Below are 27630 nucleotides of genomic sequence, written 5' to 3' on the forward strand. Positions count from 1 at the left end.
TGAGAAACCTTACCAGGTATGAACTGCAAGCAACGCTGTGTCCAGCCAGAATCACTCTCCCTGTAAATGAGGGGCTGCTTGATCCATGTAAGGCACTGTGTCTGATAGCAGCTACAGTAACTTTGATGTCAGAACATGGAGAGGAGTAGGGCTTGATTCCTTTATTTAAGTAGGAATACTTCTGTGCCCACTCCAACATGGAGCCCTCAGCTGTTTTGTCAGTACAGGAGAAGTCAAATGCTAAAAAAAGTATCCCTAAGTAAAAGGTCCCTATTCAAGAACAAACTGCACTCCTCTTCCTCCTTCCAACTTCAAATTGCCACGACATTGTTGGCCACGTGATTTCTTGACTTGGAATAAACTGAGATCCTTGAATGCCTACAGTGAATGCCTCCAACATCACCACCAGATCTGTGGTCATGATGGTGGGTATGTGCATACAATATGGCTCTGAACATTGGAGGTACAGGCATTGATTGTGCCTCTGATATTTAAGGGCATTACATTAATTAACAAAAAAGCTAACAGGTAGCTATACTCCCCAACTGACATCTTGCACTTCCTGAACAGTTATATGGCAGTCCAGTATAACAAGTCATACTGATGAGGCAGATGGGGCCATCTTGTCACTCGAGCCAACCTAAGCATGATACTAAGAAGCAGCGGAGATGCAACAGGAGCTGCTAGTCACTTTCTTCCTCAGTGGCACACCATATTCCTGTGCCACCTTAGCAAATTCGACAGGACTGTCAGGGACCATATGGGATCCAGTCCAAGAAATTACACCCTCAGAAACTGTCCTTGTCCATCGCATTCTTCATCCCTGATCTGCAGTAGCATTGAACAGTTATGTGTTAGAGATCATTGCCCATAGCTACTTCAGCTATTTCACTCTTTAAGCCCTAACCTTTTCTCTTCCGTGCCACCTTGTTATGAGGGTTTGGTTGGGACAGGTGACCAGGCCTGCAGCTAGGTCCTGGGGGGCAACTAGGGGGATAGAGTGGGGGTGTCGGTTACTGGAGCTGAGAGGGAAGATCCAAGAGACATAGTCCAAGACATAATCCAAGGTCAGGAGCCAGGGGTCAGAGATCCAGTGCTCAGTTCCAAGGTAAATCCAAGATCAGGGTCAAGGAAGCTAAGCCAAATCAGGATGCCAGGAAAACCAGAGAGAGCAGACCCAGTGCCAAGTTTCAAGGGAGATCCAAGATCGGGGTCAGAAAAAAGCCAAGCCTGGGACAGAAGTCAGGAGAACCAGGAAGAGCTGTGAACACAAGGCTTGCTGGAACAGATGGAGGTTGTATCAAGGCATGCTTGCAGCCTGAGGCTGCAGGTGTGTTTAAAAGGGGTAAGTGGTACTTTCAGCAGCCAGTGTGGTTGCAGAAAAATGAGTCAGTTACATCAGTCAGAATTAGGAGTAGGTGTGGGAACTCACGTGCTTGGCCCAGCTAGGCCTGCTTGATCAGAGCCTCTGACACTTGTTGTAAGAACCTGTTAAATGTAAATGGATTTGCTGTTTCACCCCTGAGGTTATAGTGGAGTTACCATCTGCAGAAGAGAAGATTTCTGCTTCTGGTATTTCCTTATTCCAGAAAAGAAGCAGAATCCTCAGTTTATCTTAGACTTGGGGAGCCACTGTTTTATTTTCAGTAACTTTTCTTTCTTTTTTCCCCCCCTCAGATTTCGCAAGCAATGCCAAATTTTGTGATTTCCACAAAATCTGCAAAATCCACAAAATCTTCAGATGTGATTTCAGTAAGCCCCTCTCATAGCTCTTGCCCTTCTCCCTACCTTATCCATCTACCAATCTGGACTTACTCTCCCTGGATCACAGCCAAATATTGCAACTAGATCCTTAGTTGTTGAACATGATGATTTGGATTTTGACTGACTGAGCAGCACTGACAGATTCAAGAAGTCCTCATACAGAGCAGGAAGCATAGGTGGTGGAAGGCTGGGGCTAACAGGGCTTAGACCCCCCCCAACCATGGCTCCGGTCACCCCACTGCCATGCCCCACCACCGCAGCACCGCACCCAGTGCCCCTGCTGCACGCTCCTCCACTGCGTACAGCAGCAGTGTGTACCAGCCCCACTACAGCTGTGCAGGAGAGAGGGTTGAGGGGTCAGGCAGGACACTCCACACTGCCACCAACCCCACAAATAATATTTTCTCCCAACACATATGGCAGGAAGTCATTTACTAAGAAAATGTACTGCCCTAAATATAAATTGGGGCGAAGTGGGCACGCTAGAAGGGAGTGACAGGATACAACTGGACCTGGACAGGTTACAGGGGTGGGCAACTGTGAATAGGATGGGATTGAATACTGACAAGTGCAGGTTACTGCACTTGGGCAGTAAGAAGCAGCAGCATACCTATAGGCTGGGAAACTCCCTTCTCATAGGCACAAAGGCAGAAAGGGATCTTGGAGTCATTATCAATTCCAAAATGAACATGGGCCGCTAATGTGAGGACGCGGTCAGGAAGGCCAAGCGCACCTTGTCATGCATCCACAGATGCATCACAACTAGGACCAAGGAGGTGATCCTCCCCCTCTATGCGACACTGGTCAGGCCACAGCTGGAGTACTGCGTCCAGTTCTGGGCGCCGCACTTCAGGAGGGATGTGGACAGCATCGAGAGGGTCCAGAGGAGGGCCACCTGCATGATCAGGGGACAGCAAGGCAGACCCTACAAGGAGAGGCTAAGGGACCTGAACCTGTTCAGCCTTCACAAGAGAAGGCTGAGAGGGGACCAGGTGGCTGTCTTTAAACTCACCAGGGTAGACCAGCGGGGAATGGGAGAAACCCTGAGCACCTCCTGGAGTAACAAGGAATAATGGCCATAAGTTGCTAGAGAGTAGGTTCAGACTGGACATTAGAGGGCACTATTTCACAGTCAGGGCAGCTAGGATCTGGAACCAACTTCCAAGGGAAGTGGTGCTTGCTGCTACCTTGGGGGTCTTTAAGAGGAGGCTTGATAATTACCTAGCTGGAGTCAAATGAGCCCAGTATTCACTCCTGCCCATGGCAGGGGGTCAGACTTGATGATCTGCTCAGGTCCCTTACGACCCTGCCAACTATGAAACTATGAAATTAATTCCCTTATGAACAACCACCCAACATAATCTGAAGCTGAGTCTCTGATATCACAGGCATTCGACTATAAACCATACCTGTAACTAGACTGCACATAGTTCTCTCAAAGTCTGCCTTAGACCATTATCAACATGTCCTGCTCTCATCTGACCACATGTACTTAAAATATTTGTGTGCCCTATGTAGGGAACTAGAATCTCAAAGACCTACAGTTACTGATAATACTATAGTTACTGTACGGGAAAGTACCTGGAGAGATTGCTCTTTATAGGAGACATTAAATCAGGAACTTGGAAGCTTTGGAGATTTTCCTCTACAGAATGTTGCTCTACTGCTGAGTTAACAGACAACTATGTTATGTGATTGTAAGGGAGAGCTCGGTTTCATCCCCAGTGGGGAGTACGTACTGGGGGAATCATAGGCAAATGGCTGATGAGTCTACAACCGCACAAATCCAATGACAAAAATCCTCTTGGAGGGGTGGAGGCAGGTGGAGAAGAAGGAGGCTGTATATATTCCAGCTCTCCACTAAAATAACATCCATCGAGGCTGTACAGCAGGGCTGGGCAAAATACGGCCTGTGGGTCAGATCTGATCCACAGAGCAATTTTGCCTTGCCCAGCCCACCGCAGGTCCTTTAGCCCTGCCAGGTGATGCTGGGCACCTCTGTCCTGTGCCAGCCTGCATCTCACCCAGGGATTCCTGCACAGCGGTGGCAGCCCCCTGGCTTGGTGTGGGGTGGAGCAGAGCAGAACAGGGGTAGCAGCAGCGGTGGGAGCCCAACTAAGTGTGCTGCATCTGGGGTGGGCACCAGGGCCGGGGGCTGGTTTCCATGAAGACAGTGCAAAGCCAGGCAGGGAGCTGCATCTGAGGCTGGGGGCCAGTCTCCATAGAGACTGTGCATGGCCAGGTGGAGAGATGCATCTCAGGCTGGGGGTTGGTCTCCAAGAGTCTATGTGGCCCTTGGGCCCAAATAATTGCCCACCTCTGCTCTGCAGTGTTATAGTACTATCCCATCCCTCCTGGATTCTGCATAAATCCATCACACAAAGGACATTTGATTGAGTTTTGTTCTGGGGGATTGTCATTCGGTTTAGAGATCCTGAAACAGTAAAGTGTTTAGTGCGGAGCATTAAGGAAGGTAAGAGCTGTTCACTGGTCATGCAATTTAAAAGTAGTGCATAAAGCCCCTGCACTGAGGAGCTCAAATAAGTACTGGAAGTTCAGTCTCCTAATATATATATATTTAGAAGATCTGACCCATTTCCATCACATGGGATCAACCTACCATTATATACAATAAGGTGAAAGGAAGAATAAAATGTTTAAAAAGTGAGGGACAGGAGAAAAGAGATGGTATAAGAAAAAATTATTTGGCTTCATCTTCCCCTTATAGTGACAGCTCAGGAGAAAATAAGCTGCACTGCAGTACAGTGGCAGACATGCTGTCTCTGTGGGCACATCTATACATACAGTTGACACAGCTAAATAAACTCCGATGCAGTTCATGGCCAAGTTTATTGCTCAGGGCTCAGTGTGTACACATGCACCTGGGACCACAGAAAGTTGATCTGGGGCAGCATAGCCTCAGCTTGAAGTGGGTCTGGGGGTCAGACTACCAGCCCAGAGCTGCTCCACCCTGGCTCAGCGTGCTGTGGAGGGGCTGGCTGGGGCACAAGGGTGTTATAGTGCAGGGCTAGCTGGCAGGTCACCATCTAGACATGCATTGCAGCACACTAAATAACTCCACCATCGGATAGTACTTGTGTCGAGCAGTACTATTCTACCGTGGAGTTAATTCATTTACTCTGACCTAATAATGCTGCAGGTGTAAACAGTGATGCTTTACTGCAGAGCTAATTAGTCTGTACACAGTCACAATAAAATGCACATGTAGATGTCCCCTGTGTGTTCTTGGGAGACATTTGACCTCCTAGTGGCATGTTCTCTGTGATGCAGGGTACCTCTGCCTTATTGCCAGTACAACATTGTTTTTAAATGACATGATTGAAACCTTTATGAAAGTGTGTACAGGTTGCTGGCACATCACTGTCCACCTCTTTTCATTGTTCCCACTCTATCCCACAATAGGGCTATGTTTGCTGCCAACTCCCATCTTTGGGTTTGTAGGCATATCCCACTGTCCAGCTGGACAGAATGGAGGCAGTTGCATGAAAGGCCATGGACACTGACTGGTGCAGGTGCAGATAGTCTCATAAACTGGAAAAGTTGCTCAAAAAGGTTAGGAGCTCAATTATGTTGCAAGAGCATCCACCACTGAGCTAGGTGAATCAATTCTGACAGTGACATTCTTTTGCCCCGGATGAAACACAAAGTAGAATATTAGCCAAACTGCATGCAAATGAAACTCAGAGATGTTGAATTGTGGTCATATTAATGTGATTTTGCTTCTTGCATTCCCATTTTCTTACAAAATGGTGATATCAGGTCACCAGAAGCAGCATAACAGCAACAGCAGGGACTAATTTATCTTGTTCCAAGGACACATCCAGTCCATAGTGGGAATATAACCAAAGTGTGGTATCAAATACAAGTTTACAATCATAGTTGCATTTACCATGGAAGTGATTGGGTTTTTTTTATAAAAACACAGGTAAAATCCCAGCAGAATAAAAAAACTATTAGCCACTCTGCAGTCTGCCCACTTGTTTTACCTAAGCACGATTACTGCTAAAATGATCATCTGTGCCATTTTTCTAAACCAATCTAATGGAGTAAATAGAATATTACATTGCATTTTTACGTTACATTTTCATGATAGATTAGGTAGCTGCACTCAGTGTAGTGCTAATGGAGCCAGCAAAATTGAAAATCTTGCAGTGTAATTTTTTTAGAATCGTCTTTATGAAATAAAATGTCCCATCATCTTTTCAGTCTTCCCAAGTAGATGCATTTTCTCAGTCTCAGCTGCCAACACAAGAGAGCAATCGTCTGGGATCTAACAAAGTCTTCCGTCAGGTACAGGAATCTTCAGTTAATTTTAAAGAATATCCTAATGCTTGTTTTCCAGGAGATCCACCCAAGTGTAAGAAACCTGATCAGACAGAGGTCCCACGAGGGTGAGAGCAGGATACCTCCCTTTTTAAAAAAAAATTATTTCATACCTTCCTCCCTGCAGCTGTGTCACTTATGCCTAGCAGCTGTGAGTATTATGGGCTCCCATGAGCTGTTCATCAGTATTTTGGAGCTATATCCTCTGTCCGTTGGGGGATAAACAGACTTCCCTCCTGCAGGATGTTCTCATGGGGTGCATCTACACATGCAAATAATGCGCACGAATAAACTCTAGAGTCCGTTGCACCGGAGTTTATTTGTGCACAGCACATGGAGCCCAGTCAGAGCAGCTTTGGGCTGGCAGGGGACCCAAGTCTACTCCACAGCAGCCTCTGGAGCAGCCTGCCAGCCCAGGGCTGTTCCAACCTGGTTCAATGTGCTGCAGAGGGGCTGGCTGGGGCACAAAGGTGCTCCAGTGCAAGGCTGGCTGGCAGGCAGCCCCTGTGCTGAAGCACTCACATGCCCCAGCTATCCCTGTCACTGTTTACACATGTGCTGCAGTGCATGAAAGAATGCCACTGTAATAGGGTCACATGTGTAGATGGTGACATTTTACTGTGGAGCTAATTAGTCAGCTCTGCAGTAAATGTCTCGTGTAGACATGCCCACGGAGATCTCCATGAGCCTCAACTCTAAGAATTTTCAGACCCTTCCATAGCATTTCCTACAAAAGAGAAAATATACTCATTTAACAGGAGTCAGGTTCAGCTGGTTTGGATTGTTTGTCTGGTTTTTAAAATACTACTGAAAAACTCAATTGTCATAAATTACTCCAGAATCAGACTTCCTTCTGTTAAGAGCTTAAAATTGCCACTGGGGCATGAAGATTTCAGTATGGAATGTGAGGTTCTGGTCTGGCAGCTAGGAGCACGCAGACCAAGTGTTCCAGGATTTGAGCCTATTTTTTGCATCAGTTCCATTCAACAGAGGAAGTTTTTTACCTTGAAAGGTTTCTTTGCAGATATTAAAGAGGATATTGTCTTCTGGATGCTAGATAATATTGCCTACCAGCTTTCACAAAGATTACCACTACCCACATAAATAACTGACTTGAAAACACTTATGATCTGGAAATGTTTCATATATAATGAAAGGGTCTAGTCTTCAAGTGTGCCTGTGGGCATGCAGGATGCCTGCTCTGACATGCTATAATTACAGTGCATTGGAACAGACTTAATTAATGCTAATTATCACAAATGGTGGCAGAGGAGCTTTAACTACAGCTTGTCAAATGAGCTTTCGTTAAAGTACCCCCACCTCCATTTTGAACAGTGGGACACTGAATACATGAGAGTCTATGGGCACTTTAATAAGAGCGGCTCCTGAAAGCCGCTCTAATTGAGTTACCCCTCTCCCACAGCACTTGCCCCAGTAGTCTATCTCTTCTGAAAATTTCAAATTATAGGGTGCATCCACTTTTTAGTTGTGTATGGATAAAAAGCACCTACATTTTATTCATAATAAGAAAGATCTATTGTGTTTGGCTCCAAAACTAATTAATTTCTCAATTTTTTCAACAAATAAAATATTGGGGCTGATAACATATAGGAAATTTTCAATTTAGAAGATGCACATTTTGAAAAATAACAGTTGAGGAATTGAAACCAGATCATTTCATGGAAACTTTTTATATAAATCCATAATGAAATCTACTTGTGTTATACAGTACCTGTTTATCTATTAATATTTTTCTTCTTGAACATATTTTTAAAATATATTCTGACAAATTATTTTTAAAAATACCATAAATAACTGAGCTCAGGCCTTCAATCTAAACTATTTATTTAAAAAAAACAAACCAAAGAACCCATTTGTCATTTATTATGTTATTTGTTTTATTTTTACTTCAGAAATTCAATAGCAGTGTTAGTTCACTCCCTCATCTGGAAGGCCATGCCAGGCATGGTGTGATTGCAAGTGCTGCTAAAATTCATCCTCAAGACAGAAGCCTTCCTCAGATAGCACACAAGAATCTGCAGAATGCACATACATCGCTGCATGTAAGTTAAAGAACATCATCTAGTCTCATATTCCCCTGGGGTTTTTTTAACCTCTTTGTTTCTAATGGACCTGTGGATGTTTAAGGAATCTAATTAGTGAGTTTCTATCACTGGTTTCTAAATATCAGTGGTTTCTAAACTGTAGTGTGCAGACCACTGAGGCCATGGTAGGTGGTGTGTAGATGACGCCACATCTAATTAAGAGTTTCCAATTAAGAGTTTAGTGATGAAGGAGAATGGTGATCCACATGTGTTGGAGATATAATAGTATTGTGGTGCAAATTTGGAGTGTTGACCCAAAACTCTGAGAACAACCAATCTGTCTGTGTGTATGTGTGTGTGTGCACACTTCTGTAGATAGAGATAAATTACTGTATATATTTCCTTCAGTTTGTAACTTTCGCTGGCATAGCTCTATCTTAAGGAAAGTGTCAGTGAAGGCCAAACTCCTCAGGTTTGGCACCTTGATCTGGAAATGCCCTCAAAAGTTGTAATGTTTCCCTGAAGTAACACAAACTTGTGGACGTTCTCTCTACTGCTGGCCTTTAGAAACCCAGCAACATCCTCCTTTTCTCATTCTTCTTTCTCTTTCCCCTATCACAAATTTCTTTATTCCTCTTTTTTGTGATGCAGATTAAATCTGTAATCTAAAGTTGGTGATTCCCTTTCCCAAAAGCATAACAAGAAGTTTCTGTACCCTGAGCAGCTGGGAGGCAAGGGGGTGGGAGTGAGCAGAGAGAAGCAGAAGCAGCATGAAGTGAGCAATTGGCAGCATGGATGCAATTTGCAGCTCCCCAGCCCAGCACAACCCTCCACTGGCTGGACACTGAGGTCGCACACAGCCAGGGAGGAGCAGGGTGGTGACTGAAAGCAGCAGCAGTGACACAAGCAAAGCTCTCCAGCTCTGTGGGCCAGATTTAGTAGCTCAGTGGGCTGGATTTGGCCCACAGGCTGTATGTTGCTGACTCCTTTCCTAAGAAGCTGCAAAGAAGATAGCCTCTCTCCTTCTGCAATGCTTAGAAATTTAGAAGAAGCATAAAAATTGCAATATGGAAAACAAGCTGAAGGACTCGCTATTTTTACTTGATTTTTAAATCTGTTTGTTATATCTTAGCAATATAGATGCCGATGGTGAATCACTCAGTCACAGAAGTCAGAGATGGAAAATACCGTTTCGATTTTGAATTTGTAGACCTTTCTTATAAAAGAAGTTAAAAGGTGAAAAAGAGAAAGTATTTCCCCCCCCAAGGCCAGGCAAGAAATGCTTGCCAGTAACAAAACTGGCAACCATTTCACCAGAGATTAAAACACCCTCCCCAGTGTCCTTCATGAGGTTACATATTTAGGACTGGCTGTCCATCTTCCAATCTGCACAGTGCCCCCTTGATGGACCAGCAAAACTGGTCCACATTTTGTTGCGAGGTAAAGTATCGAAACTCAAAGGAGACATGCGCCTAGTAGGGCTGTGCAACGCTTTAGTCCCTGATTCGATTCGGTGGAGATTCAGGCCGATTCGGTGGCCGAATCTCCAAATCCGAATTGAATCAGGAGACCCTTTTAAGCTCTCCAAATCAAATCAGAGCCCTCTGAACTGATTTGGAGAGATTCAGAAAGATTTGGAGATTCAGACATAGACACAGCTTTAAATGTTTTTTCTACATACCTCAAGGTAGCAGGCAGCTCCTGAATGCTGAGATGCTGGGGTGGATGGAGTGTCCCACAGGAGCATGGGGGGGTCCCCAGCACGCTTGGTGGTGGACCCAAAAGTGGACCAGAAGTACTTCCAGTCCACTTCCGGGTCCACTGCAGAGTGCACAAGGGACCCCCGGCTTAGCGATTGGTGCCTCCTGGGTCTGGAGGGGTACCCAGGGCCCCCCTGTGGATGTTCTGAAAGTACTTCTGGTCCACTTCTGGGTCCGCCACCGAGCATGCAGGCCCCGCTCCTTCCCCCCCCCCCCACGCTCCTGTGCTCCATCTGCCCCACCATCACAGCGTTCATGAGCTGTCCCTGCTACCTCAAGATATGTAGAAAAAAAATTAAAACTGTGTGTATAGCTGAATTGCTGATTCTCTGAATCAGCATCAAATCTTCAGATTTGGATTCGGCCAAATAGAATTGGAGACAGTGATCTGAATCAACTAATCGAATCACTGTCCCCAATTCAGGCCAAATCCGAATCGAATACATTCTGTTTCACATACCCCTAATGCCCAGACCAGGAACTGGAAAAATTGAAGGGCATTATCAGAGCTGGCCCCTGCAAGCCAGTTTCTGCAATTCTTCAGTGTTGCCATCTTGACCTGGCTCAGCAGAAAATTGGTCTGAGAGATCACACGCCTTTCAGCCACTTGGGACAGGGTAGGGAAAACATACATAGTCTTGAAGAAGTCCAAGTCCAGCATGCCACAATGGGTAGTAAAGGTGGCAAAGAGCAGACACAGTCAGGGCAGTCTAGGAAGATACAGAGGAGCATCTCCTCCTCCTCCTCCTCATAGAAAGGACAGGTTGCTAACACTCAGGGGTCTAAATAGCAGACAAAGGTGCTGGTGGCCAGGACCCTTTTAAAACATCTTGCCCTTTGCCTCCCACCCCTGCCCATACCCATTAGCAGAAAGACCAAGGGCTGTATCCTCAAGTGATGTAAATGTTTATGGCATAAACGCAGTCAGAAATTTCCACTGCTATTGCCCATACCGTACCTGTTGTGTGGATAAAGGGAAAACTGTAATCTTCAAATCAGCTTGTCCTTTTCCAGTGCAAAATGAACATTGCAATCTCTCAAAAAGTCCAGAGCTTTCAGAGCTTTCTTGTGAGTAAGATACACATAGAATTTTTATGTAGTGAGAGGGGTGAGCTGAAAATGGAGGAATATAAAAAAATCACAATAAAAATCTTTGTTGGTTGGCAGGAAAACAGATCTCGAGTCCAGCCACATTTTTCCCGATTTAACATTGCAGAAAGCCTGCCTGAAAATGATATCAAAGTCCAGTCAAATACATCAGAAATAGAAAGTTCCAATACCAGTCTCAAGCTTCCTCTGACAGCTTCAGGTACAGTATGGACAGAAAGCATGTATCCTAGAGAAACTGGAGTAGCCCACAATACTTACTGCAGTAAATGTTCACTGAAATGCTTTATATAGGCTTTTGGGAGGAGGGAATAAGGATGTGTTTAAGGATTTTTTTTAATTACATTGTTTTTTTACATATTGGAAGCAAATAGACTAGTTTAAATAGTCAAGTGTTATTCAAGGTCCATTTTTGGCAGAAATTGTAATGCTGTGATTAACATAATTTGACATATCTCATTAAATGATACTATTTTCAGTTGACTATAACTTTGCCAATCTTTAACCATTTGGGCTCAGAATGTCCCTATTAGGAACCCTTAGCCTGATTTTTTGAGGGGTGGTGGGGAAGGATAGAAGAGGGGCAGTATGGAATTTCCAGCATGAATGGTTCAGACATCAAATGTTTCTGAGAATGACGCTTGGGAAAATACATTATTTTGCCTATGTTAAAATGTTTTTGCAATCTGTTTTGCAAAGCTCCCTTACCGCAATGCTTTTGAGCAGCGCCTTTGTACTGGGTTGTGGCATGACCTTTCTATCAAGTAGCCCTCAAGTACAAATTTGGTTAAGTTGTAGACCTTTGATAAACTGCAGTTAACACATGCTCACTCAGTAGAGACTTGCTAGCTATTAACAGCTAAAATCAGTACAGTCTGCCGTTACCTCAGCCACTCTGTTTTTCTCAGAGCTTCTAGCGCTGATCAGACTGCATATGTGCCATCCCCACAGAGTAAGTGAACATAGTTCAACCCATGGTTTTGAGAGCTCAGAAGTACTTTCTCCATGACAGCTTCTCCTAAATGCTTCAGGCCAGGGTGGATCTGGGCACTGCGGGAGCTTGTACATGTTACATGAACTAAAAGCAGGGATGCCCTTGCTGCCTAATATGTAGGATACCTGGAGGAGGAAGTCACCTGGTTTGAAGGGCAGAGGATCAGGGAAAAAGAAAGGAGTAAGTAAGGATGAGGACAGTAATGAAATTGGAACTGGAGAAGAGAAAAGAAAATGGAAATGAGACCCATTGGGCAAGAAGACTGAGAACTGGGGGTGAAAGAAAGCTTTACCTGAGAGGGAGAGAAAGCTGGGATTGCAAGTTACAGTGGGGAAGCAAGAATGAAACTGGTTGGGAAAGAAAACCAGGACAGGCACAAGAGACTAGGACAGGCACAAAGGACTAGGAAGCAGTTAGTGGAGGGCTTGGAGTACTGAGATAAACTGAAGCATGGGAAAGGAGTGAGGGGACTGGAACTTGCTGGACAAGGAGACAGGGCTAGAAAACAGTGTGGAGGGAAGTAGGGGTGGGAGAAAGGAGACCAATCTGAAAAAGGCCCTTCTTAGGAATGGCAGTAGAATTGTATGGCTCAGGTGATTCACATCTTCCCCATTGTTGTTGTTGTTTCTCCTGTTTAGAAGCCTTGAAATATTTCAGAAACCAATTAACAGTCTATGAACAGAAAGAAATTCTAAACTATGCAGAGCTGTGGTTTCTTGGCCTAGAAGCTAAAAAGGTTGAAGGTTTGCCCGAAACGCAGAACAATAATTGTTATGATGATGAACATGGTTCCTACCTAAAGGTAAGGAAATTCTGGTATTTAGAATCTGGATAAGAATATTTGTAATGAGGACTGTCTGCCCATGGTATCTGGTCTGTGTAGGGTAAATGTTCTCAGGCCACCCTGTCAGAAACCACTGGTACTGACAACCTGTTTGAAATCTCAGCAGAGAATTATTGAGTGTTAGTGCATCTTTCCTCTTTGTCACGATTGACACCAGACATATTGTTTAAACACAAATACATCAGGGAAACCTGCACTTCTGTATTTGTCATATTTATCCTATGGGCAGATGACTTCAGTTACTGTCAGTCCAACACATTTCCTGGACAGTGAGAGCTAGATCCAATTTCACTTTCTGTCCCTACATGGCAGCTACCTAGCTGCCTATATGCATTTTTTGGCACTTAAGCACAGTTTGTCATTCTGTTCTGGGTGCAGTGAAGCTGCATTTAGTATTCATTGGATGAAATTAATTGAAAGCAGTGGAGAAGTTTGTCCTCCATTAGGAGCAAGAACCCAGGGGCCTTTCCCATTCCTCTCCCTAAGCTACACACCCTCTATCTTGTTTTTTTTTTCTTCTGGTCTCACATATCTCCCTTTCTGGTTGCCAGAGGGCCAGCTTCATAGGGAATACTGGAGAGAGGCATGATAATGCCTAACCCGTGGTGTGGTGGTTAGAGCACTGTCCAGGGAAGGAGGAGATGCAAATTCAAATATCCTTTAGGCAAGGAGGGTCTAGAATCTGAACCGGCCACTTCCTGGATGAGTTCTGTAACCATTAGGCTGTTGGACTAAAACAGCAGTCAACAACTTTTTCTAGACAGGCTTCTGCTAAGACCTGACTGCTGCTGCTGCTGCTGCCACCACTTCTCCTCACCACTGTCTCCCAGCCAAGCCAGCTGTGGCAGAGGTGAAGCTCCCTGCCTCCACAGCTGAGATGACCCCAAAGCCCCCTGGCCCCATGGGCTGTATCCAGTGCTCAGCGGGCCATAGGTTGTCAGTCCCTAGGCTAAAACATAACATACTCATCTTCCTTGGTTCCAGAAGGCAGGAATGCAGAGGATTGTGTTTTTTCAGAGGTCCAAATAAAATAAAAAATGGTTCATACATGTAAAAAATGACACTTATATGGCTGGGTAACTGCTATTTTTGTGCATAAATTGAGATGGGAATCTTCCCGACATTCACATACCAATGCATCATATTAGAAGATGAATCTTGAATTATTGCCTGGTGCCTGAACTTTGCATTTTGTTTCCTTTTCCTTTGCAGGTTTTACATGACCACATTGCATACCGATATGAAGTACTGGAGATCATTGGGAAAGGATCTTTTGGCCAAGTAGCGAAATGTTTAGACCATAAAACCAATGAAATAGTGGCAGTGAAAATAATAAGGAACAAGAAGAGGTATGGCATCTTGTAACTTCAACTCATTATATAAAACATAAAGCGTTGGTTAATATACTAATACTAGTTTATTCAAGGGAGTAATCTGCCCAGGTTTCATGCTGAGTTATTTCAGAAGTAATTATCTACCATAAAAATGCATTTTATACCATTTCCAAAGCTTTTTGGAATACAGTTTTTTCAGATAAACCTCTGCTGTGTGAGCTGCTTGTTTGGGAAGGTATAGAGAACACTGGCTCTTGAAAAAGTCAGGAATGAAGTAGGCAGGAGTGGTGCGAGCCCCTTCCCCAGTCCTGACAGTTCACCTCATTCCCAACCTGTTGATCCCCTGCCCTTTTCACTGTCCCACACTTTCCAACTTGCTGCACTCCTACTCACAGCACTTTCTTTTCCTGCATCACATCTCCTGAAGAGGCTTGTTACAGAGCTGTCTGTACACATTAGAAAAATCCAGAAGTCCAAGTCACATGGTGAAAAACACTGGAATAGTAGGATTCTTTGTGGGAGAGAAAAAATATTAAAACTAGCTGGTTTGATAAAAAGAAGAAGGAGAAGCAATATAAAATAATGAATGGCATGCAAAAAGCCAGGTTGATGCTTCTGTTTATTCCTTCTCAAGGACAAAGGAGCACCCAGTCAAAAGATGGCAAGTTTAAAATTGGTAATAAGGAAACACTTTTTCTTTTAGTACAGACTCAGTTTGTACACCATGACACAGGGACAGAGAAAATTATTCAGGCACTCAGTATAATACAATTTAGCTTATTTATATGAAAATGTATAAAATGTACAGGGAATATCCACATTTTTGTTGAGGGCCAAGCAGAGCGTCTTCAGAAGCAAATAATTAATTTCTCTCTTCTTGTCATGTAAAACAACACTACAGAGGTAGAAAATAGGATGGACGATGTCACTTTCCTATGAAACACAAGTTTTGGCCTAGGAAATCCTCATTGTGGTTCTAAATATTTTTTCCTCCCTACTAATGTGCAGGCATACCGCAGTAGACTATGCTACCAAAGTTCTTTAGGCTAGATCCAGCAATGTTGGAGTAAACTCTGCTTTGACTGTTAAGGGAATGGAATCGGGTCCTTTAGTTGTATGTTACCTTTTTTACCCCATTGACCTGGGTCTAAAGATATTATTAAAAATCAAAACTTTGCTACTCTAGGACTGAAATCCAGGACCAACTGAGGTAATGGAAGGATACCCTTTCGGTAGGGACAGGATTTCACTCTAGATGCTCAGACAAGTTTCATCTGATGCATTTTTTCATTACATTATTTTGTCAACCAGGTTCCAAATAAGGATTCTAGAGCATCGTAACCATTATGAGGTCAATATTTGACAAAAGTCACTGAGGGGCATTTCATGTATTTAGGTTAGAAATAACTGTTGTATCTCAAGACTCCACTGTATGATTATTTGAGGTAGCTTGGTTCATAATGGACCCCTTTATCTATTTTATGTTTGCATCAAGATTATATCAATTATAGCATTCTTTTTGCACTGTGATAAAATTAGGTTTTATTAATTGGGTTCCCACTTTAACATTTAACTTTGTCCTATTCACTTATGCCTTTAGATTTCATAGTCAGGCTATGGTGGAAGTACAGATTCTTGAGGCTCTCCTTAAGAAAGACAAAGACAATACTCACAACATAGTTCACATGAAGGAATATTTTTACTTTCGCAATCACTTCTGCATTTCCTTTGAACTGCTGGGGTAAGGACTGTTTTCCCTTACATACAGTCTGGGACAAATGATACAGGTTTGCAGATTCCTATGTGTTATGAAAATATCTTGTTACTTATTTTCTTGCCTTGCAGGATTTTCTGGTTTGTTTGGGGTTTTTTTATTGTACTTTGTAATTGTTGAATGCAGGCATTTGTTGTAATTTACGCATACTTTGTTATTCAGAAAATCAGAGTCCTGGAAAAAGGACGAGAACAAAAGTAGAGAAAAATGGCCTGTAAAAAAACACCAATAGATCACTTCCTTATAGGGCCAGATTGTAGCTTTCAGCCATATTCCTAAGTAGGGTAATTTTATCAGCAGCATCACTTGGGGGAGTCAAAGAGGGACAATGCTTGTTCCAACCTCATCTTTTCCCTAAATCAGTGTTCAACCTCATTAGGCTAAAGACACCCCCTGGAAAATACCAACTCTTAGCTTTTACCTGTTTTTTGACTATAGAAAAATAATAGAGCAATTCTTCTGTTGCAAAGAACTTAGAAAGACCACAACTAGTCAGACTATTTAGATGCTATGTATTCCTATTTAAAATCTCTAAATTTATCTTGTGAATCATGTGCAGATGTTTGCACATCTAGCTGTGCTAATATTTTGTGGCACCCTTAAAAGGATTTCACATCACCCTGGTTGGAATCATTGGTTTAGGAATTCTGCAGAGATGGGGCATGCTTTCTGAAATCACTGGTATATCAGCACTAGAGCAGTCTGCCATCTCACAACAGAATGGATGTCTGAATCCTTGGACTGAGATTTTTTTTTTTCACGAGAAGTGGATGCCTTAATTCACATTTTAGGTTTTGGAAAACATGGCCTGTTTTTATTGTTTCAACAGAATTGTATAGTACCCTGGTTGAAAATCACTGCTCTAGATTATTTTAAGGGTGCTGGAGGGGGGGAGGGGCTGCTCAATATTGGATGTGGAGACATCTATACATGATACATGTAGTGGTCTTTCCAAGTTCTTTGCAACAGATAAATTGCTCTATTATTTTTCTGCACTCAAGAAATAAATGAAACACAGGAGCTGGCATTTTCCAAGCAGTGTCTTGAGTCTGATGAGAGGTGCCTTAAGTGTAAAAGGGTTGAGAACCCCTGCCCTAGATTGCCAGAGTGCAGGGGGACTGCGTGTAAGTGCTGCAGTACACAGTGGGTATGGCTGCGAGGAGGTAAGACCTCGCTCTTCTCCACCTGCTTTTTGGTGCTTTGCCTCCCTGTGTAATGCAACTAAGGCACCATTTCTGAACATAGAGCCTGTGATTGACCTTAGCTTTTGATGCTGGATTGGAAAAGGTCCTTTTAAACTTTCCTTTCCATGGACACCATGGAGACCCTCATTATACCTCAGACAATCTGGTCCCAAATTCTTATTCTGTGCATATGCATGTTTTTACCTCATAGAATTAAGGAGGTAGGAAAAAAAGGATAAAAAATAGGGTGCAAGATTGCTGAACTTCAGAGTTTGTTATGCTGATCTGCCCTCTTGTTGCATATGAAAAACCTGAATGAAGTAGGTTTGTCCTAACACTAAGTCTAGTGCTGTATAAAATTGCTGTACAGCCTATCAATTTTTAGCAGAAGAAAACAAATCATGACAAACTCGCATAGGACAATGAGCTGAAAAAACCCCATGAAATTATGATTCCCTCCAGTAGTAACAAGTACAAATGATAGAACAGGAGAAAAATACAGGAGCCAATAAATCTGTACAGCGAATGAACTTGACCTTTACAGTTGTGCCTGTTGGCCAACAAATGCAGTAACATGTACCAGGAATGTGAGCTTTCCATGATTTCATCTATTTTTAAAGATTCCATGTGTCAGAAGTTAAAAATGCAGCTATTGTTGTTTCTTTCTGCAAATAGCTCCCATTCTGTAAATGGATGTTATGGGAGGGAGTTTAAGGAAATCAGTTTTATTCATCATACTTGTAACCAGAATATCACATGGAAGTCCAAATGGTTGTTATTTTTTTCTGTTTAAAAAAAAAATCTCTTCCTGAATCCTAAATGGATTTTTCAGGCTGTTCTTCTCATTCTTTCTAGCATGTTTGTCATCTGGATGAGTCAGCAGGTTATTAAGAGGTTTGATCTCTAACTCAGACCTCTCTGTCATGTCCAGCTCACACTGGCTACAATAAGTGGGTGTGCTGTACTGCACATGTTGACTAATGTGGTATAAGCAGAGGCCTCTTGGGTCCAGTAAAGGCAAATGCCTGAGGTCTCAAAAATTCAGTATGGGAAATGGGTAGGAAAACCTTTACTAGGGTTTTAGCATGTCCATTCATTTCTGAAAGAGCTGGAGTCTTTGTAACATGAAATGTATGGGCCTAATTGTTTTAAATATTACTAACACAAATTGCTTGATCCATGAATTTCTTTTCCCACAGAATGAAGGTGCCTTATCCTGTTACCTTTGTTTTCTAGAGAGCAGAGTGTCCATCCTTTGTGTGGATATGACAAGGAGGAAGTAGAAAGAGCTTCCCTACACAAAGAGCACATCTACATGTGCATTTAAGCATGACTAAATTTAATGCACATTAAGCTAATGTGCATTAAGTGATTTTTGACAGGCTGGGCCGAACTGGCACTAACCAGATGTTGGGTGGCGTCTACATGTGTGTTCATGTGCTTTAACTAATCACACCTAAATCTGATACCTGCATTTGCAGGTATCAAATTTAGGCACGATTAGCCTAATTTTGCCATTTTAATGTGCATTAAGGGTGTGTACATGTAGACACATGCCCATAATGTGCATTAAATTAGGCTAATGCGCATTAACATGTCTCGTGTAGATGTGTCCGAAGTCTTGTTACCCTGTCCAGGTGGTTGAATGTAATTCATGAGGAAATGTAATTGCAGTGCCTTGCTAGTACTTCCATTGCACCAGCTGTCTGAAAGCAAGTTGGGTAAGGGCAGAGTAATGACTGTATCCCCAGCCCAGGTGGCTAGGCACATAAGAGGAAGAACTCTGCTCCCCAAAAGGAATACATCTTTTGTTTTATTCTGTCTGATTTCCTTCCCTTGTATAAGAAAAATTTAAGCTTTTTTAATAGACTGTAATCTTTTCATATCTTAAACATTCAGTGCCCTGATCTCTTTTTTTCTGTTGCTCTCCACAGGATAAATTTATATGAGCTGATCAAAAAGAATAATTTCCAAGGTTTTAGTTTGTCTTTGATTCGACGATTCACTCAGTGTGTACTGAAATGTTTACAAATACTTTACCAGGAAAAAATTATCCACTGTGACCTCAAACCTGTAAGTATGGTCATCTTGTTATGGGTTGCTTGCACAGTGCAAGTGAGGTGCATTTTATTACTTATTAATGAAAATGATCTTGAAAGAATATTTAGAAACCATCAGATTATGGGGGTCATTTGGTCCCCAGTGCAATGAGTACTTCATTATTTATGCTACTTGGGAGATTCCAACCCAGTTTTGAAGGGGTTGGCTGAATATTCCAAAATATTTTGAAGTTAAATCGACTTGACTTGATTCTTCAGAACTATCAGTGAAATGAAGAATGAGCTACTTGTGTTGCTTTCATTGTGACCAATAAAATTACCCTGGGTGATATTTTGCTATATTTAGCTACACAATGCACCTTGACTTGTAAGTCCAAATAGTCACATATTCAGGAGAGGAATATATTAATGTGGGTCTGTTCTGCTGACCTGGGAAGGGAATTTTATCCTAATTCTGTGGTCACTTTAGATTTTATGAGAAGAATGCCTATTATCTAGCATTGCCATCTGTTACTCTTAAGCATCCCCTGTATCCTGTATTCCTAACACAAGCTGGAGTGAAAAGCTGTTCCTATGCTGGGTAATCCTGGTCCTCAAAAGTTATTATTGCAATCAACTTCCACATACCATGAAAAGGGGAGATCCAGCATCAGGGCAGTGTGAGAGGAAGGAGTAACTGCAAAGAAGCTTCACAAGGAAACATAGATGCCTTCTCAAAATGGAGGAGGGAGGTCTTCATCCCTGCCAAGATAGAAGTAAGGGCAGCTGGATCCAGAGCAGCAAGAGCTCTGGTCTTGTCTTCCAACAGCAACAGACCTTCCGTCCTCTCAGGCACACGGCTTCCTAATGGTTGTAGAAATTACCCAGGAAACTAATTGATCACCAGTTGGTATTCATTTGGGAATGGCTCTGCCCCTTCAGAGTTAAAAGCATCATCAGTATAAAACTAATTAGGGAATGTAGTCAACTCTCTCCCAATGAGTGGAAAACAATGAATGATCAAAACCAAATTCAAGGAAAAGTTTTGGGCTACACTATCTAATGAGAATGAAATCCAACACTGGGTGCAGTGGGGAGGAAAGTATGGAAGGGAGGAGACCATTACTGGCTATGTATCCTCACTAGGAGCCATCCTTCAGGTATTTGTTGGATGGATGTGAGCAGGTTAGCAGAGCATGTTGTTTGGGTGTACTTTGGTTCTCATTATATAAGTGACAGCATGTTTGGCTGTTTAGCATGTGCTGCTCAGTGCAGCATGAACACTGGCTGGCAGGTGCTTAGATCCTCTTTTTCCATTTGTCTCATTTGACTTCTTTCAAAAAATTATACATAACTGCCCTCTACTGTCAGTGAAGCATATGAACAGGCAAAGCACAATGATAACCGTTTCTACTAAATATTACAGAAGTAAATATAATTTCAACATATGGTACATTACTAAACTAGTGGGGGATTACACCCTTTTTTCTCTATGATTTCTCTTCTTTAGGAGAACATATTGCTATACCACAAAGGCCAAGGTTCAGTTAAAGTTATTGACTTTGGATCAAGCTGCTATGAACACCAAAGAGGTTTGCAGAAAAGTCAAATTGATGTAATTTTCTGAATTAGATTTCTTAATTTCTAAATAATTTGGGGGGAAAAAGTGTTTATTCTATTGAACTAATAGTGACACATGCCCATTACCTTCATCAACTGAACTAGTAAGCCAGTGATTGGATTAGCAGTAATGGTAGCAGAGAGATAAGCAGGCACCCCAGGGCATCTTCCATCTCTGTGCTGAGCCTGATGTACTTCCTTTTCCATTGACGATAATATAGAAACTGCAATGTAATGAGTCTATGTGAATAGTCCAGCTGACTTCAACAAAATTTACTCACTTGAGTAGGCATTGAAGGTTCAGACCCTAGCTTTCCTTCTTATAGAACAGTTAAAACAGAGTTTACATACTTTAGGTCCAACATGGTTAACTTAGCTAGGAGGAATGGAGATTATCCTTCCATGTTAAGTATTTCTTTTACTATGTTTTCAAGTTTTAACAGAATATTAAAAAATTTAAACAAAACCTATAAAAGGAATTAAACCATAAAATGTGCTATATGACTGAACTGATAGCAAATTATTCATAACATTAATAGACATGCTGAGCATGTCTACACATGCAAATACTGTGCGGTGGGTTTACTTTAGAGTAAATTACTCTAGAGTAAACCTACCCTGGGCAGGTGTCTACATGAGTGTGGATGTAGGAGCAGATTTGCAGCTCCTGGCAGCAGTCTGCTCCCGCCCTCTCTAGCCCTGCACTGCCCCCCTGCAGCAGCTAGGGAGAGCTCTAGGCTCCCCCTGGGTGCCAGCTCAGGGGCTGGCAGGGTGCATGAAGCCAGGAGACAGCGGTCTCCTGGCAGGGGCTGAGACATTTCTCTGTGCCCCTGGGAGCTGCCTGCTGCCAGGGTGGGCTCCATCACTGGAGCCCAGGTGAGGACAATGTTCCCCTGCCCCAGCAGCAGGGAGCTCCTGGCCTTGGCTCCCCAATTGGAGGCAGGGGACTTGGAAAGAGCTGCAGAGGAGGGGGAGGTCCCAGCCCCCTGCCCCATCTGCCGGTGGGGCAACTAGCCGCAAGACCCCAGCTGGGTGGAGATTCCCCACTCAGCTGGGGGCTCCCTGCTAGCTGCCCCACGGGTGAATTGGAGCAGGGAGCTGATCTTCCCCTCCCCTGCAGCTCTTTCCAAGCCCAGCACCTCAATCACTTGATCAGGGCATGGGGCTGGGACCTGCCCCTAACCTGGACAGTTCCTGGTCAGCCCCAGGCTGTGCGATGAAGTCTGCACGTGCAGCCCAGGGCTGGCTGGGGACTGCCCAAAAGGGTGGGGACTGCCCAGGGCTGGCTGGGAACTGTCCCAGGTAGGGGCAAGTCCAAGCCAGTTCCAGGCTGGGTAGGGAACTCTCCCCATGCAGGGAGCTCCCAGCCCCTGCTCTGGGGTGGGGGCTGAGGAGTTTATGTGTAAAGTCATTTGTTAATCCCTCTTTATGGAGGTCTGGTAAAGCTACACCCAAAATACTGCTTCTTTTTCAGAGCATCTCTCTCCCACAAAGGTGTTGAACCAGAAGATATTAAAACAAGAAAAAACAAATAAAAGGATCAACAGGCTGGCAGGATTGTAGGAGGAAAAATTAACAGGGCTATTGTACTGCAATTGTATGTGGTTTGGTTGAATATGAACTAAAAGTGTGAGTTTGTTCACTGTGGTTCCAGTTCTGGACTGAAATCACTTGGTGGCGCCTCCTGTGCAATCACAGAATCCAAATTAGGACAGTGATGAAATCCTGACCCCACTGTTATCAGTGGGAGTATTGGCATTGATATCAGTTGAGAATAAAATTTCACCCAGTGGATCTCTGTGGAGGTAGATGGCTCAGTGTTAGCAGATCCCACTGCGAGGGTGTGGCCATAAAGAAGTCTTACCAAAGACAGGAGGAGAATTGTTCAGACTTGAAAGAGTAGTATAAATGCAAGTAAGGAAATGGACAACAGATATTTTAGGCTAAATTCGCCTGTTAGGAGAATTTTCCTACCAGTGAAATCTGTTGTACTATGGCATAGTTTCCAGAAGAAGTACAGGTTTCCCTTGCTTTATGCAGGTTCTGTATATGCAAATTTGCTCTTATGCAGTGACCCTTTTTTTACCAAAAATTTGTTATATGCAAGGTAAATTCACTCTTATGAGATCGGTGTTGTGAAAGCCCACAGTTAGCTGCTTTGGACGGTGCATTGTGGGAATGATACATGCCAAAATATAGTCTCCTGGGTGGATCTGTGCTCCTCACTCATTGTCTGCAGCACGTTTCTATAGTTGCCATCCCCATTATGATAGTGCCCTGTGCTTGTGTGAACTGTCTGCTGTTGGTGAGCATCAAAATTGTCTTGTAAAAGTGATAGAAATGGGTCTGGGTTCAGTATAGTTGAGGTCTTGGAACATATACCTGTTCATTACATTGTAAAGTGGGTTCCTTTTATGCGAATTCAAGTTATGCACCATTTGCCAGGAATGCATGTATAGCATAAAGCGAGGGAAACCTGTAATACGAAACATTTCACTTCTGCAGTCTACAGTGGCACTGGGCAAAGTGTTAAGAACGTGCTGTAGAGTAATTCTCTTCTGGCAGTTGCAAGAGGGATTCAGGAACCTCATGTGCATTCCCCTTCTCTAACATCTACAATTCTGTGATATAAATACATTCCCTTGGTAACCCCTATATCCAACTTTCTTTTTAAATGTAGTGTACACATATGTTCAGAGCAGATTTTATCGTTCACCTGAAGTAATTCTTGGTCATCCCTATGCCATGGCTATTGACATGTGGAGTCTGGGTTGCATCATGGCTGAACTTTACTCTGGCTATCCCCTCTTTCCTGGAGAGAATGAAGTTGAGCAACTGGCCTGTATCATGGAGGTAGCTGCCAAAATTTCTTTTGTGTATATGTATGTATATATAAAACACTGAGCTGAAATTGTATTTTCATGGCTTCTTTGAAGAATTCCTGCCCCAGGAGCTCATTGAAATGAGCTTCAGAATCAAATGTTAGCTCTTCATTTGCTAAACCACACTCTCAACAACAAAAAGAAAAGTGACTCTGGGAGATTTTTGGAGGTGGGCTGGCTATGAGAGAAGCACTTAGCACATCTAGGGGACCTCTTGAAGCAGACAGGATGATTTGGGAAGTCACTGCTCCTCTTCAGGTGCTAGAATGGTTCCCCATGGTGAATAGTGTTCCACAGGGCTACGAGACGCTGGGAGCTGAGCCCGGTGCTCTGCTCCACTTCTCCCCACCAGGCTTAGTTCCCCAGAGCTGCCAGTTGCTCGGAGGTGAGCCCAGTGGTGATGGGTGCTTCCCCCTACTGGGCTCAGTTACCCAGCACTGTAAGCTGCTGGGAGCTGAGCCCAGAGTGGGGAAGCACCTCCTGCCACTGGGTTCAGCTCCCAGCAGGGGAGGGGGGGAGCACGCAACCCTCAGCGGTCTCTCTGCTCCTCTCCGCCAGCAGATCGGGGGTCGCTCCTCTGCCTTCTTTCACCCTGCTCTGGAACCGTCTCCTCCCAGCTCCAGTGTGAAGGTGTCTCCCCCCAGCAGAGGGCTGGGAAGTTTGGGCAAAGCAGGGACCAGGCTGGTGGCCAGGCCAGCAGGGCTAATGGTTGAACAGCAGCCTCTGCAGCCACCCATGGTCTCGCCTGGCCCAGGAGCCTGTGTCAAGCCCCTCCAATGGGCCAGGACCCATGGCACTGAGGTCTCCTGCCACTGTCCAGCCCTGGGCGATTGAAGCACAGGCAAGGGGGCCCCGCTCCTGGCCCTGCAAACCTGGCCGGGAGGCAATCTGCCTCTGCTCCAGTCCCCAGTGCTGGGGAACTGAGGGGGGGTAGCACCTCCCACCACTGGGCTCAGCTCCCATTGGCTTGCCGTGCTGGGGAACTGAGCCTGGTAGAAGGAAGTGCCTCCCGTCACCAGGCTCATCTCCCAATGGCCTACAGCCCTGAGGAACTGAGACTGGTGGGGAAGTTATAGGCTGTTTTGTGCTTTTCCATTATAGCCTATGGGTGAAACATCGAAACAGCATCAAAACAGTGAAACTGTTTCAATGAAACGAAATGGAACAGTGCTTTCAAAACAAAATGAAACTCGAAACGAAACACTGTTCCGTGAAACAGAAGTCAAAGCAGAACACTGCTGTTTTGCACAGCCCTAATAATTATGGCATATTAATGAACTTGTACACATGCCCAATGTGCTGCAGTTAGTCATCTAGATTGGCTGACAAATAAGAACAAGTCATGCTGTTGCCTGGTACTAGACAGTGTCTACATCTCTGATTTCTAAACCATTTCAAGGCCCCAGTCCATACAATTCCTAATTAATATGTTCATAGTTTTCCCAGGGACAGCTTGTGTCTCCCGCCTCTGATCGCATCTGCAGTCAGCAGGAATAATATTCCTGAGAGTCCCTTGGCGTGTCTACATGTGCACTCAACTGCACGGTTGTTACTGCACAGTCATTTACTACTTGCTTTAGCAGAAGTAACTGCCAGTACTGCACACGCAGTCCTGGTGCCGCGCAGGTTGTTTCCAACCCTACTGCGCGGTAGCTCATCGCTACTGAGCAGTGGCAGCAGCATCATGGTTTGTGCCCACCAGTTCTACGTCACCGTAGACATAGTGTCTCATGTAGATGTGCCCCCTGAGTGTAAGCCTCAGGACTGGGAAAGAGCATTGTAAATTGAGTAGACATGTTACTGTGACTTGCCCCAGTGGGGGCTGCCTTTTAAACTGGAGCAGGAACAGCACCTCCCCAGCCACGGCTCATGAAACAGTGACTTACCCCTTCTCTTAATGTTGTGTCTTAAAGGTACTGGGTCTTCCACCAGCTGATTTTGTTCAGACTGCATCAAGAAGGCGAACATTCTTTGGTAAATACCTATGATTGTCTTATTTTCTTGTGTTTTGCTGACAGTGCTAGTGAAGTCTGCTGTTGCCTTTTATGCTTATATGGAGAATGGGAGTTAGAACACAGCCTGTCCAACTTCTAAGCAGCTGGCTGCACTGTGGGCTGTACCTGTGCACCAGACAGGCTGTACCAGCATGAGCACGCTAGCCACATGCTGCATCACATGTGCACCGGCCTCATCATCCCCAGCCATGGGATCCCCCAGCGCTGTGGGCTGTGCTACACTGCGCCACCCTTGCCCACCCCCTGCAGTGGCAGCTGGAAATGGAAGCTAGAGGAGGGAGGGGAAGCCCAGAGGCTGCAATTAATTCCTGTAGGCCCCCAGTCGGGCAGCCCTGAATTAAAGGAACCTCAGATTCTTCTAACTTACCTGACCACTGCTTTGAGGAACATTTATGTAATACAAGGTCTATAGGAAAACCTGGTCATGTGCTGTCAATTCGTTAAGGACATCTCAAGGCAAAGATGATGGGAGGGGGTCTGGGAAATCTGTGTATTCATTTTCCCATTTAAAAAAAAAACACATTTTTTTCATTGTTCTGAGCATGAAAGGTGTAGAGTGGCACTCAGGAACAAATGGATCCTATGTGCACCTGACTAGAAATTATTATAATTTGACTTGAATATCACACAACTCCATCAATAACACTGCAGCATTTAACCTGTGTAATTTGAAATGGTTCTGCAAGACGAGCCATCCACCCAACAGGGGAAACTTTGTGCTAGTGGGATGGGTGTTATATAAAAAAAAACTTCCATTCTTCTCAGAGGGTTGTGTGCAGGACTCATCACAGGACTGAAAAGCCATATTTTATTTTTAAAGACTCCAGAGGTTTTCCTAGAACTATCACTAACAGCAGGGGGAAAAAGAGATATCCAGATTCTAAGGATCTAAGTACAGTGTTGAAAACCCACGATGGCATTTTCCTGGATTTTCTGAAAAGATGCCTAAGGTAAGTTAGTTTTACTATTGCTTTTATGTCTGTGTTTTGTTTTCTTATGCCTTTCTTTTTTAGTATTTTAATCCTAATATCGGGGGCTCGGGTGGCGCAGGTACTAAGATGCATAAGTGTCAGGTCACAAGTTCAAGGCCATAGCAGAAGTGCTTATGGCGCTGCCTATCAGATTCCAATGAAATCTGCAAACTCTACTAAATACCTTGTCACAAGGACACAGAAAAGGAAGGGTCCTAATTTTTATGGGATTATCCTTGTGGAACTTGATTTCCTTACAAAAGTTTATGACCTTAGCCAGGAAAGTATAATTATTCCTATTGTTTAGCAAGGGGAAACTGGTACATAGAAAGATCTAGGTCAGAGCTGTCCAACTTTAGAGTAGCCAAGGGCTGAACCTGCAGGCCTCCCTCAGCTACACCCTGTGCAAACCCCCTGCTGCACCACTGGTAACTCTACTGGTGACCCCTACCACACAAGGACCCATTTATTGCACCATGCCATGCCACACTATGCTGTGCCACACCCCTACCCTCCTGCACAGGAACCCTAGGGCAGGGGCAGAAAGCAGAAATTGGATAATGGAGGGGAAGCCCAAAGACCCCGGTAGCAGCAGCAATGGCAGGAGTGATAGCAAGGTGGGAGCAAATTAACCCCACACAGGAAGTCTGTGCAGATTCAGGAATAAAATTCATATCTTTTGTTTCCCATTCCATCAGGTGAACCGTGAAAGACATCCTTATTCATTTGATAAAGACCTAGTGATTACCTGTTAGAAAATAAATTTCATGTAGGTAACTTCTTGGGTGTTGGCAACAGGAAATCACCCTGTGCACCACCCAAGATCAGAAATTTTCTGTTTCTATTAAAAAACCCTCTCAGGGCAGTGCATGATAGCCTTTCCATTTACTACAATAGGCACTGTACTGGACATCGATGTGCCCTTCTGGCCTATGGTTTCCATGCTGTGTTAT

The 27630-nt window shown here is 44.0% G+C and overlaps 1 protein-coding gene across 1 annotated transcript in view; it reads left to right on the forward strand.

Moving 5' to 3' along the window:
- Positions 1-374: 374 nt before the first annotated feature.
- Positions 375-27630, forward strand: part of DYRK4 (dual specificity tyrosine phosphorylation regulated kinase 4) — a 34979-nt gene continuing 7723 nt past the window's right edge. The window contains exons 1-13 of the mRNA XM_059726210.1: positions 375-425; positions 1678-1752; positions 5992-6075; positions 8022-8171; positions 11081-11222; positions 12653-12816; positions 14071-14207; positions 15793-15933; positions 19085-19223; positions 20700-20781; positions 23490-23662; positions 25605-25665; positions 26527-26656. Of these exons, the coding sequence (XP_059582193.1) occupies positions 375-425; positions 1678-1752; positions 5992-6075; positions 8022-8171; positions 11081-11222; positions 12653-12816; positions 14071-14207; positions 15793-15933; positions 19085-19223; positions 20700-20781; positions 23490-23662; positions 25605-25665; positions 26527-26656 (1529 nt within the window). The remainder of the gene's footprint in view (positions 426-1677; positions 1753-5991; positions 6076-8021; positions 8172-11080; positions 11223-12652; positions 12817-14070; positions 14208-15792; positions 15934-19084; positions 19224-20699; positions 20782-23489; positions 23663-25604; positions 25666-26526; positions 26657-27630) is intronic.

The sequence above is a fragment of the Alligator mississippiensis genome, chromosome 4, assembly GCF_030867095.1.
Source record: "Alligator mississippiensis isolate rAllMis1 chromosome 4, rAllMis1, whole genome shotgun sequence".
NCBI classification, from domain to species: Eukaryota; Metazoa; Chordata; order Crocodylia; family Alligatoridae; genus Alligator; species Alligator mississippiensis.